The 21,202-nt window shown below is 39.8% G+C and overlaps 1 protein-coding gene across 9 annotated transcripts in view; it reads right to left on the bottom strand.

Moving 5' to 3' along the window:
- Nucleotides 1-274: 274 nt before the first annotated feature.
- Nucleotides 275-21,202, bottom strand: part of LOC121385568 (CLIP-associating protein 1-like) — a 222,876-nt gene continuing 201,948 nt past the window's right edge. For all 9 annotated transcript variants that reach the window (XM_041516292.1, XM_041516291.1, XM_041516296.1 and 6 more), the window contains 7 exons: nucleotides 17,667-17,733; nucleotides 17,010-17,136; nucleotides 15,009-15,137; nucleotides 8,428-8,565; nucleotides 5,552-5,620; nucleotides 4,182-4,298; nucleotides 275-2,964 (listed from right to left, as the gene is read on the bottom strand). In XM_041516292.1, the coding sequence (XP_041372226.1) occupies nucleotides 2,875-2,964; nucleotides 4,182-4,298; nucleotides 5,552-5,620; nucleotides 8,428-8,565; nucleotides 15,009-15,137; nucleotides 17,010-17,136; nucleotides 17,667-17,733 (737 nt within the window). In that variant the 3' untranslated portion in view covers nucleotides 275-2,874. The remainder of the gene's footprint in view (nucleotides 2,965-4,181; nucleotides 4,299-5,551; nucleotides 5,621-8,427; nucleotides 8,566-15,008; nucleotides 15,138-17,009; nucleotides 17,137-17,666; nucleotides 17,734-21,202) is intronic.

Genomic DNA, 21,202 nt, shown 5'->3' with positions numbered 1-21,202 from the left:
GTGATAAATGCAAGTGTGTTGGTTTAAAAAAAAAAAAAAAATTCATCTGAACAAAAAATGTATGCAATTTTATGTCATCTAGTACCACTGTGTCAAGTAGCCTTATGCTTGAAACATGTATGGGGCACCTGTGTAAAAAAAAAAAAAAAAAAAAAAAAAAAAAAAAAAAAAAAAAAAAAAAAAAAAAAGGGACTCTAATTTTGTGCGGAACTAGGGTAGTCATACACACTACCCGTTATCTCTGAAATGAGCAGCTTGACACCCAATTTTTTTCTCTGATTCACTTTAAGGGTGAGGGGTGGCGTTTATGTCGATTGATACGCTGCAGTTAGGAGTTTTAGCCACATATGTTACTATTGTCGTCTATGGGATTTGATTTGGTGGTATACACCCTATACTCTTAAAAAGTAGACTAGAAGTCGTCTCCATAACCATTACTTCTCAGAGATACGCTCATTCCTAAAAATATGAAAAATGCATTTCGTGGTATTTGAAACACCAGGATGACCAGAAACACTTTGGATGTATGAAGATGGTTAGCCTAAACAATAAAAGCCAAGTAGTGTCCGATTTCAATGATCAAAAGCAGTTCTAAGTATAGGTCAGAAGACATTAAGACGTTTCTTCAGAAATAACAAGGGGCGGAGCCCGTTCTTATTTCTGAAGAAATGTCTTAAACCTTCTAACCGATTAAGACGGCATTTCATAGGTTCATTACTTGATATGGGCGGGGCAAGCGTCATTGCGTGTTCGCGCCAGCTCTTGGCATGATGTCTGGCCAATTGTGTCGAAGTAATTTTGGTCACACGACTGGTTATTAAGACAGCTTTTTGGTGTGTCTTCATGATTGAGTCGATCGAAATGTTGATATCCGATTGGTTGAATTGGAGAAACCGAGGAAATGCCGTCTAATTGTAAAAAGTTTGCCGTAGTGTTTAAAAACTAGGCTATTTTTAGAGAGTACAAGTATTTTCCCCGTTTTTAACATCACAAATTCTTGTTTATAGATTAACCAAACTTTATATCTATTTTCACTGATTGAAAGTAGGGTCTCTGACTTTAATATATTGATCAATAAACTCTCTCTAGATATGTAGATTATTTTCTTTTCTATCCTTCCACTATATGAATTCAGCAGAGAACTGTCCCAAGTGTTATAATGAGTCTAGTTAGACGTGAAAATAGCAAGTGGGGTAGGGTGGGGGGAGGCATTCTGAGAGTACTGCGAAAGCAACACAAGTCCCCTATTGGGTTCAACAAATGTTCATATCTCTTAAGTTCCATTGCCCCAACTCTGAAAAATGGGTAAATTGCTACGAAAGTGAAACCTGATCTGTAACAGTACATGATAAAGCTATGTCCAAAAGTTCAGCTCAATATCTTGAGGTATTGACCAATTAAAGTGTGAAAAATTATATATGGGACAGACAGAAGTACAGAGGAACAGATGGACACGAAACCTGTAGTCCCCCACTGGTTGGACCGGTTGGGGACTTAAAAATAGCATTTGGCCAATAGAGCTAGATGGGGAGAACTCGGTAGACGAAGAACAAACTGAGACGTGAAACCAGCCACAACACAACCACACTGGACCTCACACCGTCAGTCTACACTAGAGAAAAAACCTTAAGTAACAACACCACCTCACAGCGCTCTTCAGTGTACAAACAGCAACAAAACACTGCACACTGTTTTCTCACTGTATGGTTACAACAACAAGAGTTTCAAAAACTACAATATGCAGTTTTCGTACAGATGCAATTGGAGTTCATCTCAAGACGAAATCCACGACCAAATCGCGATGAATCTGGATTCACTGAGCCAAGGATTGCATTCATCTCCGTCTAAACAGACAGCCATTTTGTGTCCTCACTACCCGAGGTTGACAAAGATTAAAATTCATCTGTATACACGCCAACGGACATGTTTACAGCTATCCCATTCACTGTCTAGAGTTAACTAAGTGAAATGTCGACACTGTCATCAAGTTCTCTCCGATTCAAAGATGTTCCATTGCAATAATATCCATTTCTCATCCGTCTGTGTCTCAGCCCAGTAGTAATCAACTCTCTCCAGACTAAGTTCAAGCCTTTCTAGGACACTGATGAGCACACACTGCCATATCATCGTTTCGGACTCGACTAACACTATTAATTCTCTATCTCTTCGTTCTAAATATCCGTGAAGTACAGCCCACAATTCCAAAACGTTTTTCTTTCTAATTTTCACTGCAACCGTTGTTCTGAACACGTAATCTAAAATATCAACAGAACAAAAGCAGCTATTGAAATAGAGGGAATATGTATACAAGCTTTGTAATCTTAGACATGCTAAAAATGTCGCAGAGTTTTTAAATATGTCAGTTTATATACCTGTAATATTCTTGACTCAACTAATGCTACATCATTGGAATCCAAGCTAAGTTCAGCAGAGGAACAGTTGAAGAAGAGAAAAATTCCTGACAAGATGATAAGAAATCTCATTACAATCACCATGGTAACCCTGGTGAGCACTTCAACACACATGTACCATCTGCATAGTGGCTAGCATCATGCAACAATGTCAAGTCTTTTTTTTTTAAATCAATAAAAATAATATCATCCAATGGAATTCAAGACTTTTCCAGAAGCTTAACCAATGAACATTGAAGACGACATTAGGGGAGGGGGGAGGGGGGGGAGAGGAGGAGAGAGGAAGGGAAAGAGTCCATCCAATGATATTGAAGCTGGCTAGAATATCGACCAATGATTGTCTTGCAGGCTAGAAATCATCCAATGATATGACTTGGTCACTGGGATGTAGCACACAGTCCTGCAGACACTAAACGTAGTGTTTCGTCTCTCGGTTGTGTTGGTCAGCGTACCGGTCACTGCGTCAGACATGTTTTAAACTGTCTGTGTCTGACGAGTGTTTGCCTTCTTTCTCAGCTTCGGCCTTCTTGATGTACAGATTTAACAATTTCATCTGAAAGGAGACAAAATTAATCATATGAATGAATAAAAATTCAAACTCATTTTTTAAACATATCTTCCCATAGACAAGGGTAGTACATACCACAGACTCATCTATCAGTCACATAGACTATTTCTATCTAAAAAGCAGTATGGAATCGTTTTTACATACATCCTCCAACAGAGCGGTACATACCACAGACTCATCTATCAGTCACATAGACTATTTCTATCTAAAAAGCAGTATGGAATCGTTTTTACATACATCCTCCAACAGAGCGGTATATACCACAGACTCATCTATCAGTCACATAGACTATTTCTATCTAAAAAGCAGTATGGAATCGTTTTTACATACATCCTCCAACAGAGCGGTACATACCACAGACTATCAGTCACATAGACTACTCCCATCTAAAAAGCACTATTGTTCAACAGGTAAATATCTATGGAAAGTATTCAAAAAACGTGAAGCATATTTTATTGTTACTTAGAGACAAAGTCGAATTACACTTATTCTATTATATTCTCCTTTGATTGATTGTAATAATGCTATGTTTATATTGTTATTCTTATTTTACACCTTTCATTTGTCTTTCAACGTGTTATTTGTAATTACAACTGATGAGCAATTACTGCTCAAAGTTTGAATAAAGAATTGAATTGAATATATCAGCTATTGGATGTCTAAGATTTGGTAATTTTTACATATATAGTCTTAGAGAAGAAACCCATATATTTTTCCATTAGCAACAAGGGATCTTTTATGTGCACCATCCCACAGACAGGATAGCACATACCATAGACTTTGATAATCAATGTACCATTTGCAGTACACTAGCTAGAACTAGAAATATATATTTATATAGACTGGCCTAATATCAAATATATTGTTTTAACTGCATAAAATGTTTAAAAGTATTAATTAGTTTGTTGCATTTCAGTGGTATAATTTTGAGTGATTCTTATCTTTGGAACATCACCCACCCCTACCCCCGATGCAACCCAGTGGTAAAGCACTCGACATCCCAATAGCCAATGGTTAATAAATCAATGTGCTTTAGTGGTGTCATTAAAAAAAATAAAAAATTAACTCTCCCTCACCACTTCATACATTCCAATAGAACTACCTTTGCCTGCTAATAAAAAAATAAATTAAATTAAATTAAAAAATAAAAAAATACAAAGGAAAGAGAAGAAGAAAAACAAGGAAGAAAAAAGGGGGCTTACTCTGTGTCCTTTCAGCTCCTCGAGGTAGGGTCGCATGACGTCGCCAACACAGTTGTAAATAGCCACCAGAGAAAACACTGTCGCCTTCCTCACACGGATCTCCCTGTCATCAAACGACTGAACAAACAAAATATACAGTCAGTCAAACACAGAAAGAAAGAAAGAAAGAAAGAAAGAAAGAAAGAAAATGTTTTATTTAACAACACACTAAACACATTTTATTTACGGTTATATGGAAGGAAGGAAATATTTTATTTAACGATGCACTCAACACATTTAATTAGTTATATAGCGTCAGACATATGGTTACGGACCACACAGATTTTGAGAGGAAACCCGCTGTCGCCACTACATGGGCTACTCTTCCGATTAGCAGCAAGGGATCTTTTATTTGCGCTTCCCACAGGCAGGATAGCACAAACCATGGCCTTTGTTGAACCAGTTATGGATCACTGGTCAGTGCAAGTGGTTTACACCTACCCACTGAGCCTTGCGGAGCACTCACTCAGGGTTTGGAGTCAGTATCTGGATTAAAAATCCCATGCCTCGACTGGGATCCGAACCCAGTACCTACCAGCCTGTAGACCGATGGCCTGCCACGCTGCCACCGAGGCCGGTTCCACAGAAAGAAAGAAAAGAAATGTTTTATTTAACGATGCACCCAACACATATATATGGTTATATGGTGTCGGACATATCATTAAGGACCACACGTTGAGAGGAAACCCGCTGTCGCCACTTCATGGGCTACTCTTTTCGATTAGCAGCAAGGGATCTTTTATATGCACCATGCCACAGACAGGGTAGTACATACCACAACCTTTGTTACACCAGTGGAGCACTAGCCAGAACGAGAAATAGCCCAATGGGCCCACTGACGGGAATCGATCCTAGATCGATCATGCATCAGCCGAGCGCTGTACCAGAGCTATGTCCTGCCCCCAAGTCAAACACAGAGTACCAGTCTATACATGATAGGCTCGTCAAAAGATGTGGTGACCTAGAGACCCATCCTCATACAAAAATGTGTTTTGTAAATAAGTTCAGTTTGGTTTGACGTAAAAAGAAAAGTAAGTGTTTTGGAAATATTAAAAAACAAAATACAATTTTTTGTGCAATTTAGAGAACAATCGGCTCAGAAATAAATAACTTTGAATGAATTCCATAGTATAAAAAAAGGTGTTGCATATGGGAAGGACTATAGTTATGGTAAGTGATACACATCCATTTTAAGTTGTATTTGTATGCAAGGTTTGGTGATCCTATATGAATTAAAAGAAAGATATTGCCTGGATAAGAGTTTTTTAATGTGAAGTAATGCATGCTAAGTAGGTCGCAGTAACCTAATTATGGTACAGTTGCTATTTTACCTTAAGTAAACCAGGCACAATATCGGGAAGAATTTTCTCCATCTGTTCCTTACTCAGTAACTCGGCAACCTGAAACGCAGAACAAAGTTGTACAATAAACACTGCACAATATACATTTTCCCTCTCGTCTGATGTGTGGTTGGTCTAGGAATGATCCTCATACATGTAGGTGGGCCTACTGGGCTATTTGTCTTTCTAGCCAGTTTACCACAAGTTATTTATTGTTCTTAAATTTGCATTTTTTTAAATCAAAAAGTACATTCATGGGCATAGATAATATTATTGTACCAATGCATTAAATACACACAATTAAGCCTTAATTAATAATGATGAAATGTTGCATGACCTATAAAAAATCCTATTATTTTTTTTCTCCCTATTGTTTGTAATATTTAAACCATGAAAAACCATCCACAAATTAGGGGATAATATCATTATGGATTTTTTTTTGGGTGATAAATCCTTATACAGTGAAAGCCCTCTAAACTGGACACTCGAGGAAACGCATAAAATGTCCAGTTTTAAGAGGTATCTAGTTTAGAGACGTTAAGTTCTTTTCTGATTAAAAAAAAAAGGACCATGAAAAATGTCAGTTTTTTTTAGATTTCACTGTAGTTAACAATGAAACAGTGATTTTATCCCTATTCTAATACTACACCTATTAGGAATATCTGTAAGAACATTTATTGTGTTTTTATTCAAGAAATCCCACAAATCTTAAAAACTAATTATCTATTCTTTTTACCTGTGATATTCAATGAAAACACTTGTAACAAGTAAAAAGTATGAAGTAATATTTGTTTCTTTCTCTTGACATTTAGGGGATAACCTTACTGGGTTTTTTACGATTTGCGGACGTATATCGGTGGTTTTACTGCCACAAATTTAGTTTTAAAAGTAAATTTGCGAGTGTAAAACCACCGATATACGTCAGCAAATCGGAAATCACAGTAAGGTTATTCCTATTCTAATTAAACTGTTTGCTGGTTGATTTTAAATAGGAAATTGTCACATTTTTAGTAAGAATAAGCATATAAACGTCACCAGCTGGTGACATCATTAGACAGCCCATTAACAGACGACAGGTGGTCAGACAGTAATCGGCTCGAACATAGATGTTTAATTTGACATATTTAATCAGCTCTCATGATTAAATAATGACTAATAAAGAATAATATGTTCATTTCTGACATAAAACACTTCTCAGTATTTAACGACTTCTGTACATAATATGAACGCTACAGAAATTGTCTTTATGACATAATTACAAAACAACCCTGTTCTTTGCTTAACCTATGACGTATTTCTGCCAGAAAATTTGCGACCGGTATATCGGTGATTTTACCACCTGAAATTTTTAGTAGAGATCCAATCAGATTCGTTCTTAAGAATGTGTTGAATTAAAATACGTCACAAATTTGAATGAAAAAGAAGAATATGTCACTGACTTAGGAGCTGTAGTCTGTATATTGCAGGCCATAGGATATCAAATTCCATGGAAAACCTTTTTTAGGTTCCATGAAAACAAGTCATGGGAACCCATTTTCAATATCGCTGATTTAAATTATCGCAAAAATCTGTGCAAAGAGACACATTTTCAAACTCATCATAAACTTAAATTTCGCCATGCTCTCTCCATTATAATGCATTCTATTGTGATTTTGACAGCTAAATAAAAATAATAGTTTAGGCCTACGTATTTCCTCCCATAATGAAACCACAGGAAATAGTGGGGTCTATTCGACTGCCAGTTTCAGTACTCAAGCACATGTGTGACGTCAATTTAAAAACATTGGTTGACTTCAGTGATAGTAGTCAAGCGGTTAAATATTTTCTACAAAATTAAATTTGAATTAACTACTACTTCTTGACCCCAATATTTCAGAGATACACTACAAATAATCAGTTCCAGTGATTTTGGTTCAGATGTGTAAAGCGTTTGATTGAGTGTGTGTTCGAATTCTGATTCGGGTTTACCCGAACCGGAACACTGAGAAGTTTTTAGGTTTACACAACAATCTGAATCAGGTCTTGTGATAGTGACAAACACACTCTTCAGTAGTGTGATATCAGAAACATAATTAAACAAATAATAATTATATGTGTATGTATATATATATATATATATATATATATATATATGTTATTACCAGTGTTTTTTGGTATCGTCAATATCATATATTAGGAATAAAAATTGTATTATGCGAGCCTCTGGCAAGCATAATACATTATTTTTATTCCTAATATATGATATTGACGATACCGAAATACACGAGGGTAATAATCTCTTTATCATATAAGCTCAAGCTTAATACAACGTGTTTTTGTAAACTGTACACGCAACTTTAATTCCAGTCCGTCATTACTAGATATTCAAATGACGTAAGAATATGTGGCACGGTGTATTTTTGAATGGAAATGACGTCAAACTCGAATGACAGCTTTCAGTGTCAAATTGCCATTGAAATGTTTTTATTTGATGACTATGAATGCATACGTCAATCATGGAGTGTTACCCAAGTACGTTTGCTTAAATGTCAATAAACCTAGTGCCGAGACCTCAACTAATTTACATCTAATTTGCAAAGTTATCAAATTCTTAAAGTATGTGATCTGAAAAATATCACATACTTTGATTGCACTGAAAATGTAAGATATTATATGATATATATATACCTGTGTATATTATTTTCATTGAATAGTCATACTCGATGTAATAATCATGGGAAACGAAATTTCGTTGCCGTGATTTTACCCACATGCTACCTTGAAATCCGAAGGCCTGTGTTTGTATTACAGGAAATACTAAAATAAATACAGCTATATATATATATATGGGTTTTTTTGTGCAGTACTGTAAACAACTATCTACTCACAGTCATTTGCATTTTAATGGCTGCCAAGTTGACAGGAAACGATGAAGTCTGGCCAATCGGATTCAAGATTCTCATACACTGCTCTGACGCAATCGCTCTAGCCACTTCCTCTCCACACGCCTCGGCTGCCCATTTCACCTGAAACCAAACAAATAAATATCAACACTGAATTAACAACACCACTAGAGCACTTTTATTTATTAATCATCCACTACTGGATGTCAAATATTTGGTATTTGACATGTAGTTCTTAGAGAAGAAACCCGGTACATTCATTTTTCCATTAGTAGCAAGATATCTTTTATACGTGGAAAAATTATGCGGGTTTTCTCTAATACTATGTCAGAATGATCAAATGTTTGACATACAATTAATGGCCGATGGTTAATAAATCAATGTGCTCTAGTGGTGTTGATCAATCAAACTGACTTCTAATTTAAGTTATTTTATTTCATTTCTATTATTTTTGTGCTTATATCCAATTAAGGTTCAAGCACGCTGTCCTGGGCCCCTCACCTCAGCTATCTGGGTTGTCTGTCCAGAATAAAAGTTTGTTTTGTTTGAAGACACCACTAGAGAACATTGATTTATTAACCATCGGCTACTTGATAATTTTGAAATATAGTCCTTAGAAAGGAAACATTGTTCCATTAGTAGCAAGGGCTGGAACAAGAAATAGCCCTATGGGCCCACCAATGTGGATAGATCCTGAACCTACCACACATCAAGTGAACAATTTACCACTGGGCTACATCCTGCCCCTGTACGAAGACCACATATACCGACCACACATCAAGTGAACAATTTACCACTGGGCTACAACCTGCCCCTGTACGAAGACCACATATACCGACCACACATCAAGTGAACAATTTACCACTGGGCTACATCCTGCCCCTGTACGAAGACCACATATACCGACCACACATCAAGTGAACAATTTACCACTGGGCTACATCCTGCCCCTGTACGAAGACCACATATACCGACCACACATCAAGTGAACAATTTACCACTGGGATACAACCTGCCCCTGTACGAAGACCACATATACCGACCACACATCAAGTGAACAATTTACCACTGGGATACAACCTGCCCCTGTACGAAGACCACATATACCGACCGCACATCAAGTGAACAATTTACCACTGGGATACATCCTGCCCCTGTACGAAGACCACATATACCGACCGCACATCAAGTGAACAATTTACCACTGGGATACAACCTGCCCCTGTACGAAGACCACATATACCGACCACACATCAAGTGAACAATTTACCACTGGGCTACAACCTGCCCCTGTACGAAGACCACACATACCGACCACACATCAAGTGAACAATTTACCACTGGGCTACAACCTGCCCCTGTACGAAGACCACACATACCGACCACACATCAAGTGAACAATTTACCACTGGGATACATCCTGCCCCTGTACGAAGACCACATATACCGACCACACATCAAGTGAACAATTTACCACTGGGCTACAACCTGCCCCTGTACGAAGACCACATATACCGACCACACATCAAGTGAACAATTTACCACTGGGCTACATCCTGCCCCTGTACGAAGACCACATATACCGACCACACATCAAGTGAACAATTTACCACTGGGCTACAACCTGCCCCTGTACGAAGACCACATATACCGACCACACATCAAGTGAACAATTTACCACTGGGATACATCCTGCCCCTTTACGAAGACCACACATACCGACCACACATCAAGTGAACAATTTAACACTGGGCTACATCCTGCCCCTGTACGAAGACCACACATACCGACCACACATCAAGTGAACAATTTACCACTGGGCTACAACCTGCCCCTGTACGAAGACCACACATACCGACCACACATCAAGTGAACAATTTACCACTGGGCTACATCCTGTCCCTGTACGAAGACCACACATACCGACCACACATCAAGTGAACAATTTACCACTGGGCTACAACCTGCCCCTGTACGAAGACCACACATACCGACCACACATCAAGTGAACAATTTACCACTGGGCTACAACCTGCCCCTGTACGAAGACCACACATACCGACCACACATCAAGTGAACAATTTACCACTGGGCTACAACCTGCCCCTGTACGAAGACCACACATACCGACCACACATCAAGTGAACAATTTACCACTGGGATACATCCTGCCCCTGTACGAAGACCACACATACCGACCACACATCAAGTGAACAATTTACCACTGGGCTACAACCTGCCCCTGTACGAAGACCACACATACCGACCACACATCAAGTGAACAATTTACCACTGGGCTACATCCTGCCCCTGTACGAAGACCACATATACCGACCACACATCAAGTGAACAATTTACCACTGGGCTACAACCTGCCCCTGTACGAAGACCACATATACCGACCGCACATCAAGTGAACAATTTACCACTGGGATACATCCTGCCCCTGTACGAAGACCACATATACCGACCGCACATCAAGTGAACAATTTACCACTGGGATACAACCTGCCCCTGTACGAAGACCACATATACCGACCACACATCAAGTGAACAATTTACCACTGGGCTACATCCTGCCCCTGTACGAAGACCACATATACCGACCACACATCAAGTGAACAATTTACCACTGGGCTACATCCTGCCCCTGTACGAAGACCACATATACCGACCACACATCAAGTGAACAATTTACCACTGGGCTACATCCTGCCCCTGTACGAAGACCACATATACCGACCACACATCAAGTGAACAATTTACCACTGGGCTACAACCTGCCCCTGTACGAAGACCACATATACCGACCACACATCAAGTGAACAATTTACCACTGGGATACAACCTGCCCCTGTACGAAGACCACATATACCGACCACACATCAAGTGAACAATTTACCACTGGGCTACATCCTGCCCCTGTACGAAGACCACATATACCGACCGCACATCAAGTGAACAATTTACCACTGGGATACAACCTGCCCCTGTACGAAGACCACATATACCGACCACACATCAAGTGAACAATTTACCACTGGGCTACATCCTGCCCCTGTACGAAGACCACATATACCGACCACACATCAAGTGAACAATTTACCACTGGGCTACATCCTGCCCCTGTACGAAGACCACATATACCGACCACACATCAAGTGAACAATTTACCACTGGGCTACAACCTGCCCCTGTACGAAGACCACATATACCGACCACACATCAAGTGAACAATTTACCACTGGGCTACATCCTGCCCCTGTACGAAGACCACATATACCGACAACACATCAAGTGAACAATTTACCACTGGGCTACATCCTGCCCCTGTACGAAGACCACATATACCGACCACACATCAAGTGAACAATTTACCACTGGGCTACAACCTGCCCCTGTACGAAGACCACATATACCGACCACACATCAAGTGAACAATTTACCACTGGGCTACATCCTGCCCCTGTACGAAGACCACATATACCGACCACACATCAAGTGAACAATTTACCACTGGGCTACATCCTGCCCCTGTACGAAGACCACATATACCGACCACACATCAAGTGAACAATTTACCACTGGGCTACATCCTGCCCCTGTACGAAGACCACATATACCGACCACACATCAAGTGAACAATTTACCACTGGGCTACAACCTGCCCCTGTACGAAGACCACATATACCGACCACACATCAAGTGAACAATTTACCACTGGGATACAACCTGCCCCTGTACGAAGACCACATATACCGACCACACATCAAGTGAACAATTTACCACTGGGCTACATCCTGCCCCTGTACGAAGACCACATATACCGACCACACATCAAGTGAACAATTTACCACTGGGCTACATCCTGCCCCTGTACGAAGATCACATATACCGACCACACATCAAGTGAACAATTTACCACTGGGCTACAACCTGCCCCTGTACGAAGACCACATATACCGACCGCACATCAAGTGAACAATTTACCACTGGGATACAACCTGCCCCTGTACGAAGACCACATATACCGACCGCACATCAAGTGAACAATTTACCACTGGGCTACAACCTGCCCCTGTACGAAGACCACATATACCGACCGCACATCAAGTGAACAATTTACCACTGGGCTACATCCTGCCCCTGTACGAAGACCACATATACCGACCGCACATCAAGTGAACAATTTACCACTGGGATACAACCTGCCCCTGTACGAAGACCACATATACTGACTGCACATCAAGACATTGGGTTAGTTGTTAGTGAGAGAAAAGAGGGTGTAGTGGTCTTACACCTACCCATTGAGTCATTAAAACTCACTCTGAGTGGGATCTGGTACCGGGCTGCGAACCCAGTACCTACCAGCCTTATGTCTTATGGCTGGACCACGACACCACCGACGCCGGTACCAGGCTGCGAACACAGTACCTACCAGCCTTATGTCCGATGGCTTAACCACGACACCACCGAGGCTGGTACTGGGCTGTGAACCCAGTACCTACCAGCCTTATGTCTGATGGCTGGACCACGACACCACCAAGGCTGGTACCGGGCTGTGAACCCAGTACCTACCAGCCTTATGTCTGATGGCTGGACCATGACACCACCGAGGCCGGTACCGAGCTGTGAACCCTGTACCTACCAGCCTTATGTCTGATGGCTGGACCATGACACCACCGAGGCTGGTACTGGGCTGTGAACCCAGTACCTACCAGCCTTATGTCTGATGGCTTAACCACGACACCACCGAGGCTGGTACTGGGCTGTGAACACAGTACCTACCAGCCTTATGTCTGATGGCTGGATCACGACACCACCGAGGCCGGTACTAGGCTGTGAACACAGTACCTACCAGCCTTATGTATGATGGCTTTAACCATGACACCACCGAGGCCGGTACCGGGCTGTGAACCCAGTACCTACCAGCCTTACGTCTGATGGCTGGATCACGACACCACCGAGGCCGGTACTAGGCTGTGAACACAGTACCTACCAGCCTTATGTATGATGGCTTTAACCATGACACCACCGAGGCCGGTACCGGGCTGTGAACCCAGTACCTACCAGCCTTATGTTTGATGGCTCAACCACGACACCACCGAGGCCGGTACCGGGCTGTGAACCCAGTACCTACCAGCCTTATGTCTGATGGCTGGACCACGACATCACCGAGGCCGGTACTGGGCTGTGCGGGTACCTTTAAGTATGTTTACGTGGGCAATAAAACCCGTATAACCGTCTCGGTGACAAACACAGCCGAGATCAAGTTAAATATATGAGTGGAACAGATTACTGAATCAGTCAAGCATGCAGAGATTAACTTCATGAGGCCCCTGGTGAACTGCCAGTCAGCCTCATCCCCTAATCCCCTTAATACACCGGTCATCCACAAATCAGGGTCTCTCTTTCCTAAAGTATTTGGAGAATTTGTGAAAGTATTAACATTTAATCTACACACTTGATCAAATGGTATAAATTTAATTTTTATTTAAACATGCACTTAAAAAAAAAAAAAAAATTGGGGGGAAAAAAAACAGAAAAGAAAAGAAAAAGGACAATACAAAGTTGATAGTTTAGGATTTAAAATGTCTAAATGGCAAGGTGGACTTCATGGGTGGGTTAATTTTATCAAGCTTTAATTTATTACTGTATTAAATACTTCCCAGAGTCAGGGGAGACAGGGATGTAATAATGGAAAGGCAGAAAGAAAAAAGAAAGACAAAGAAAAAAAAAGAAACCCGCTGTCGCCACTACATGGGCTACTCTTTCCGATTAGCAGCAAGGGATCTTTTATTTGCACTTCCCACAGGCAGGATAGCACAAACCATGGCCAGTTATGGATCACTGGTCGGAAAGAAAGAAATTTTTTATTTAACGACACACTCAACACATTTTATTTACGGTTATATGGCATCAGACATATGGTTATGGACCACACAGATTTTTTAGAGGAAACCCGCTGTCGCCACATAGGCTACTCTTTTACGACAGGCAGCAAGGGATCTTTTATTTGTGCTTCCCACAGGCAGGATAGCACAAACCATGGCCTTTGTTGAACCAGTTATGGATCACTGGTCGGTGCAAGTGGTTTACACCTACCCATTGAGCCTTGCGGGGCACTCACTCAGGGTTTGGAGTCGGTATCTGGATTAAAAATCCCATGCCTCGACTGGGATCCGAACCCAGTACCTACCAGCCTGTAGACCGATGGCCTAACCACGACGCCACCAAGGCTGGTAGAAAAAGAAAGAAAGAATGAAAAGGAAAGACAGAAAGTAAGAAAAAGGAAAGACAGAAAGAATGAAAGAAGACAGGAAAAGAAAAGACAGTAAGAAAGAAAAAAACAAGAAATAATGAAATTAAAAAATGCTTCATTTAATGACATATTCAGCAATTTATCTAGTTATATTGTATCAGACCTGTTGCATCTCAGGCGGTGCTAACACTGACCTCGTAGACTGGATCCCTGTGAGCTTCCTCAGGTGATCACTAACCACTGAGATACATCCCAACACTTCCCCACCCTACACCACCTGATCCCCACCGTAACTAACACTGACCTCGTAGACCGGGTCCTTGTGCGCCTTCAGTATCCGGAGGATGGTCAACTCTGCGTATTCCTTGAAGAGATGCGGCCGGATTTTGAGGATCTCTCGTAAAACGTTTATCGCAATCATGCGGATGTTCCCCTGTATTGAGAAACATAATAAAACATCAACTCCCGTATAAAAAATAAAACATTAAACATACTCCCGTATAAAAAATAAAACATTAAACATACTCCCGTATAAAAAATAAAACATTAAACATACTCCCGTGTAAAAAATAAAACATTAAATATACTCCTGTATAAAAAATAAAACATTAAACATATTCCCGTATAAAAAATAAAACATTAAATATACTCCCGTATAAAAAATAAAACATTAAATATACTCCCGTATAAAAAAAATAAAACATTAAACATACTCCCGCATAAAAAATAAAACATTAAACACTCCTGTATAAAAAATAAAACATTAAATATACTCATATACTCCTGTATAAAAAAAACCCCAAACATTAAATATACACCTGTATAAAAAAAACCCCAAACATTAACTATACTCCTGTATAAAAACCCCAAACATTAAATATACTCCTGTATAAAAAAACCCCAAACATTAAATATACTCCTGTATAAAAAAACCCCAAAACATTAACTATACTCCTGTATAAAAAAAAAGCCAAACATTAACTATACTCCTGTATAAAAAAAAGCCAAACATTAAATATACTCCTGTATATAAAAAACCCAAACATTAACTATACTCCCGTATAAAAAACCCCAAACATTAACTATACCAACTCGTAGGAAATGTTCACTATAATCGTGCAAATGTCACGCTATACAAACAATAAAACACTAACTACTGACACACTTATGTCATTGTCGCTACGTGTCTGTAGTAGAATGAGTAACTGACACACTGATGTCATTGTCGCTACGTGTCTGTAGTAGAATGAGTAACTGACACACTTATGTCATTGTCGCTACGTGTCTGTAGTAGAATGAGTATTGTCGCTAGGTGTCTGTAGTAGAATGAGTAACTGACACACTTACTGACACACTTATGTCATTGTCGCTGGGTGTCTGTAGTAGAATGAGTAACTGACACACTTATGTCATTGTCGCTAGGTGTCTGTAGTAGAATGAGTAACTGACACACTTATGTCATTGTCGCTACGTGTCTGTAGTAGAATGAGTAACTGACACACTGATGTCATTGTCGCTACGTGTCTGTAGTAGAATGAGTAACTGACACACTGATGTCATTGTCGCTACGTGTCTGTAGTAGAATGAGTAACTGACACACTGATGTCATTGTCGCTACGTGTCTGTAGTAGAATGAGTAACTGACACACTTATGTCATTGTCGCTACGTGTCTGTAGTAGAATGAGTAACTGACACACTTATGTCATTGTCACTGGGTGTCTGTAGTAGAATGAGTAACTGACACTGATGTCATTGTCACTGGGTGTCTGTAGTAGAATGAGTAACTGACACACTTATGTCATTGTCACTGAGTGTCTCTAGTAGAATGAGTAACTAACACACTGATGTCATTGTCACTGGGTGTCTGTAGTAGAATGAGTAACTGACACACTTATGTCATTGTCACCGAGTGTCTCTAGTAGAATGAGTAATTGACAAACTTATGTCATTGTCTCTAGTAGAATGAGTAACTGACACGTCACCGAGCGTCTCTAGTAGAATGAGTAACTGACACACGTCATCATCACTGAGCGTCTCTAGTAGAATGAGTAACTGACACACTTACGTTATCGTCACTGAGCGTATCTAGTAGAACGAGTAACTGACACACTTACATCATCGTCACTGAGCATCTGTAGTAGAATGAGTAACTGACACACTTACATCGTCGTCACTGAGTCTGTCTAGTAGAATTAGTAACTGACACTTACGTCATCGTCACTGAGCGTCTGTAGTAGAATGAGTAACTAACACACTTACGCCATCGTCACTGAGCGTCTGTAGTAGAATGAGTAACACACTTACGTCGTCGTCACTGAGTGTCTCTAGTAGAATGAGGAGGATGGACTTGAAGTGCTCCTCCCAGTGACTGAACCAGGGTTCTTGAGGTAACATCATCAGGTACATCAGCGCCTTCTCGCGCTGTTCGTTCCTGCAAGTGGCCAACAAAGAAACATTTACCTTGCAATCACTGTTTCTATCGGCGGATTATGATGACGGGCTAAAGCAAAGTCATAAACGTATACTAGCAGATTATGAGTTTTGACATCACACGCATAGCTACATTATAAAATCGCTCATTTGACCTCTAGGTCATCGTACAATGTAGCTGAAATAACAAATATAATAGCTTTTTCCCTAAATATTTATGGTCTGCAGGTTTGTCACCGTGACTTTAGTGTAATCTAAACACCTGGGCCCATATTTTCGAAGCCATCTTATTGCTACACAATTATTAAACCACTGTAAGCTATGACATCCCTAGTTATGACCCTGACAGAGAAGAAAGGTGATCTCCACCACCCTCCAGTTATGACCCTGACAAAGAGAAGAAAGTTGACCTCACCTCTGATTGTGGTTGGAAAGTTCCAACAATATTTCTGCTATATACTCATATCTATTTTCATACATACACACACACCCTAGTTATGACCCTGACAAAGAGAAGAAAGTTGACCTCACCTCTGATTGTGGTTGGAAAGTTCAGACAGTATTTCTGCTATATAATCATCTTGGTCCTCTGGGATATCTGTGAAGATAAAACAAACTAATTTATGTATTACTCTTTTACAGAGTTCAAAGCAAGTATTTCGGTCTATATTAAAGGCACAGAACCTACTTTCAGCCGCTAACTTTGGTTCACCTACAAAAATTGTGACACATCTCGATAAAGTTACAACAAAATTAAACAAGAGCATGTGACACTGAAATGGGGAAATGGCCTCTAAAAATAAAAGAACTTGGTCTCCACAACTGTTACTTCTCAGAAATATGTGCGTTTTTCGAATTATAAAAAAATATTTTCTGGTAAATTACAAACACCAGGATAACCAGGATCACTTTGGATGCACGGAAATGGATAATCTAAACAGTCAAATACAAGTAATGTCTCATTTCAATTATTAAAAATGGCTCTAATAGTGAAAAATATGTTGTAATGTTTAAAAACTAGGGTCTGTCACTTTAAACAGGAATTAAATTCAATGAAATACAGCATTAAATAACTCACTAATATAAATTATTACAGGTTTTGTATTATTAAATGTAACAAATTAAAATTTAAAAAGTAGTTTGGCTAAATTATTTAGTCTCAGCCTTATATATAACAAATCAAACTACTTTGTAATATTTTAGTAAAAGATGAAACTGCATAATACCTCTACACCCATCTACCATTTTACATTACGACTGACCGACCTAATTAGTAAAGATAATGCCCAAAATACTGGTAAGCAAATCAAGCATGACGTTTTAATGTTATTCTGAAATTAATTTTCACACAACACACAAGAAAACAGGAAGGAAGGAAGGAAATATTTTATTTATCGACGCACTCAACACATTTTATTTACGGTCATATGGCGTCACACATATACTGAGAGGAAACCCACTGTCGCCAATTTATGGGCTACTCTTTTCGATTAGCAGCAAGGGATCTTTTATATGCACCATCCCACAGACACAATAGGCCTTTGATATACTAATCGCGATGCACTGGCTGGAACAAGAAATAGCCCAATGAGGATTAATCCCAGACCGACCGCACATCAGGCGAGCATTTTATCATTGGGATATGACTTAGTCAAGTTAGTGCAATTGTAATGCGGGTCGGACATTTTGAAAGCAAATCATGATAAAAGAAAAACACCAAAGCACAGGATCGGTATGAAAGGAGAGAACATTTTAGTAGAGTTAACGTTACACTAGACTATGGGTGGAGGTTTTAGTAGAGGTTACGTTACACTAGACTAAGGGTGGAGGTTTTAGTAGAGGTAATGTTACACTAGACTATGGGTGAGGTTTTAGTAGAGGTAACGTTACACTAGACTATGGGTGGAGGTTTTAGTAGAGTTAACGTTACACTAGACTATGGGTGGAGGCTTTAGGAGAGGTAACATTACACAAGACTATGAGGGTGGAGGTTTTAGTAGAGGTTACGTTACACTAGACTATGGGTGGGGGTTTAAGTAGAGGTAACGTTACACTAGACTATGGGTGGAGGTTTTAGTAGAGGTTACGTTACACAAGACTATAAGTGGATGTTTTAGTAGAGGTAACGTTACACTAGACTATGGGTGGATGTTTTAGTAGAGGTAACGTTACACTAGACTATGGGTGGAGGTTTTAGTAGAGTTAACGTTACACTCGACTATGGGTGGAGGTTTTAGTAGAGGTAATGTTACACTAGACTATGGGTGGATGTTTTAGTAGAGTTAACGTTACACTAGAGTATGGGTGGAGGTTTTAGTAGAGTTAACGTTACACTAGAGTATGGGTGGAGGTTTTAGTAGAGTTAACGTTACACTAGACAATGGGTGGAGGCTTTAGGAGAGGTAACATTACACAAGACTATGGGTGGAGGTTTTAGTAGAGGTAACGTTACACTAGACTATGGGTGGAGGTTTTTTTTAGCAAACTGTAATATCAGGAATCAAAATACTGCCATCCCGACTGGCTTTTCCCGGTCAACCTCACCACGGGCCAGGAAATAATTTTACCTGCCATCCCATCGAACTGGCAATTATTTTGCATTTTCACTTTATAATACAGCAGGTTTGATTCTGTTCGGCAGAATGTTTAGCTTACCAGACTGAATGTCCAGAAAGAATTGCAGTCAATTTCGACCCCTGAATATGATAACTGATATATATATATGCCATACTCTAAAGGGAAGATAGTGTTAGCCACACTCACTAGCAGTGGTGCCCTGAAAATGATAATTGATATATATGCCACTCTCTAAGGGAAGATGTCTTAGTGACACACACACACACACAAGCAATGGTGTCCCTGAATATGATAACTGATATATATATATATGCCACACTCTAAAGGGAAGATATGTTAGCCACTCACACTAGCAATGGTGTCCCTGAATATGATAACTGATATATATATATATGCCACACTCTAAAGGGAAGATATGTTAGCCACTCACACTAGCAGTGGTGCCCCTGAAGATGATAACTGATATATATATATGCCACACTCTAAAGGAAAGATATGTTAGCCACTCACACTAGCAGTGGTGCCCCTGAAGATGATAACTGATATATATATATGCCACACTCTAAAGGGAAGATATGTTAGCCACTCACACTAGCAGTGGTGTCCCTGAATATGATAACATATATATATATGCCACACTCTAAAGGGAAGATATGTTAGCCACTCACACTAGCAGTGGTGCCCCTGAAGATGATAACTGATATATATATATATGCCACACTCTAAAGGGAAGATATGTTAGCCACTCACACTAGCAGTGGTGGATCCAAATGGTGTCCGCTTCCCAACAATTTCTACACTCACTATTCAATGATGTAACATCCCCCACCTCTACCCACCCCCAACCCACTGTGATATTTCTGAAAATCAATTTAATCTTTCTCTTTACTACTTTTGTTTTCCATTTAACTTCATAATTAGAGATGTTCATATTCTCTGAGCAAGGAAATGTAAATAAAAATGTAATTTTAATAATGTAAAAGTATTTTATTTGCCGAAAACATTTTAAAATGTCGATTCAGAATAGTCCCTTAAAAGAATTAATGCTATAGAAGATTTGGATTTGAAAACCGTTTTCAATCTATCCTGTCTACTGTTCAATCCCCACCCCGGTAACTGCCAATGGATCCTCCACAGGTTCACTACAAGCACACTTGTTAAGAGTTACACTGTGGGTCAGTAGCTATAAAACTAACCACTGCACACTTGTTAAGAGTTACACTGTGGGTCAGTAGCTATAAAACTAACCACTGCACACTTGTTAAGAGTTACACTGTGGGTCAGTAGCTATAAAACTAACCAGTGTTACACTGTAGGACAATGCTATAAAACTAACCACTGCACACTTGTTGTGAGTTACACACTTGTTGTGAGTTACACACTTGTTAAGAGTTACACTGTGGGTCAGTAGCTATAAAACTAACCAGTGTTACACTGTAGGACAATGCTATAAAACTAACCACTGCACACTTGTTGTGAGTTACACACTT

This window comes from Gigantopelta aegis, chromosome 11 (genome assembly GCF_016097555.1).
Source record: "Gigantopelta aegis isolate Gae_Host chromosome 11, Gae_host_genome, whole genome shotgun sequence".
NCBI classification, from domain to species: Eukaryota; Metazoa; Mollusca; class Gastropoda; order Neomphalida; family Peltospiridae; genus Gigantopelta; species Gigantopelta aegis.
This window is presented reverse-complemented; position numbering and strand designations above follow the sequence as displayed.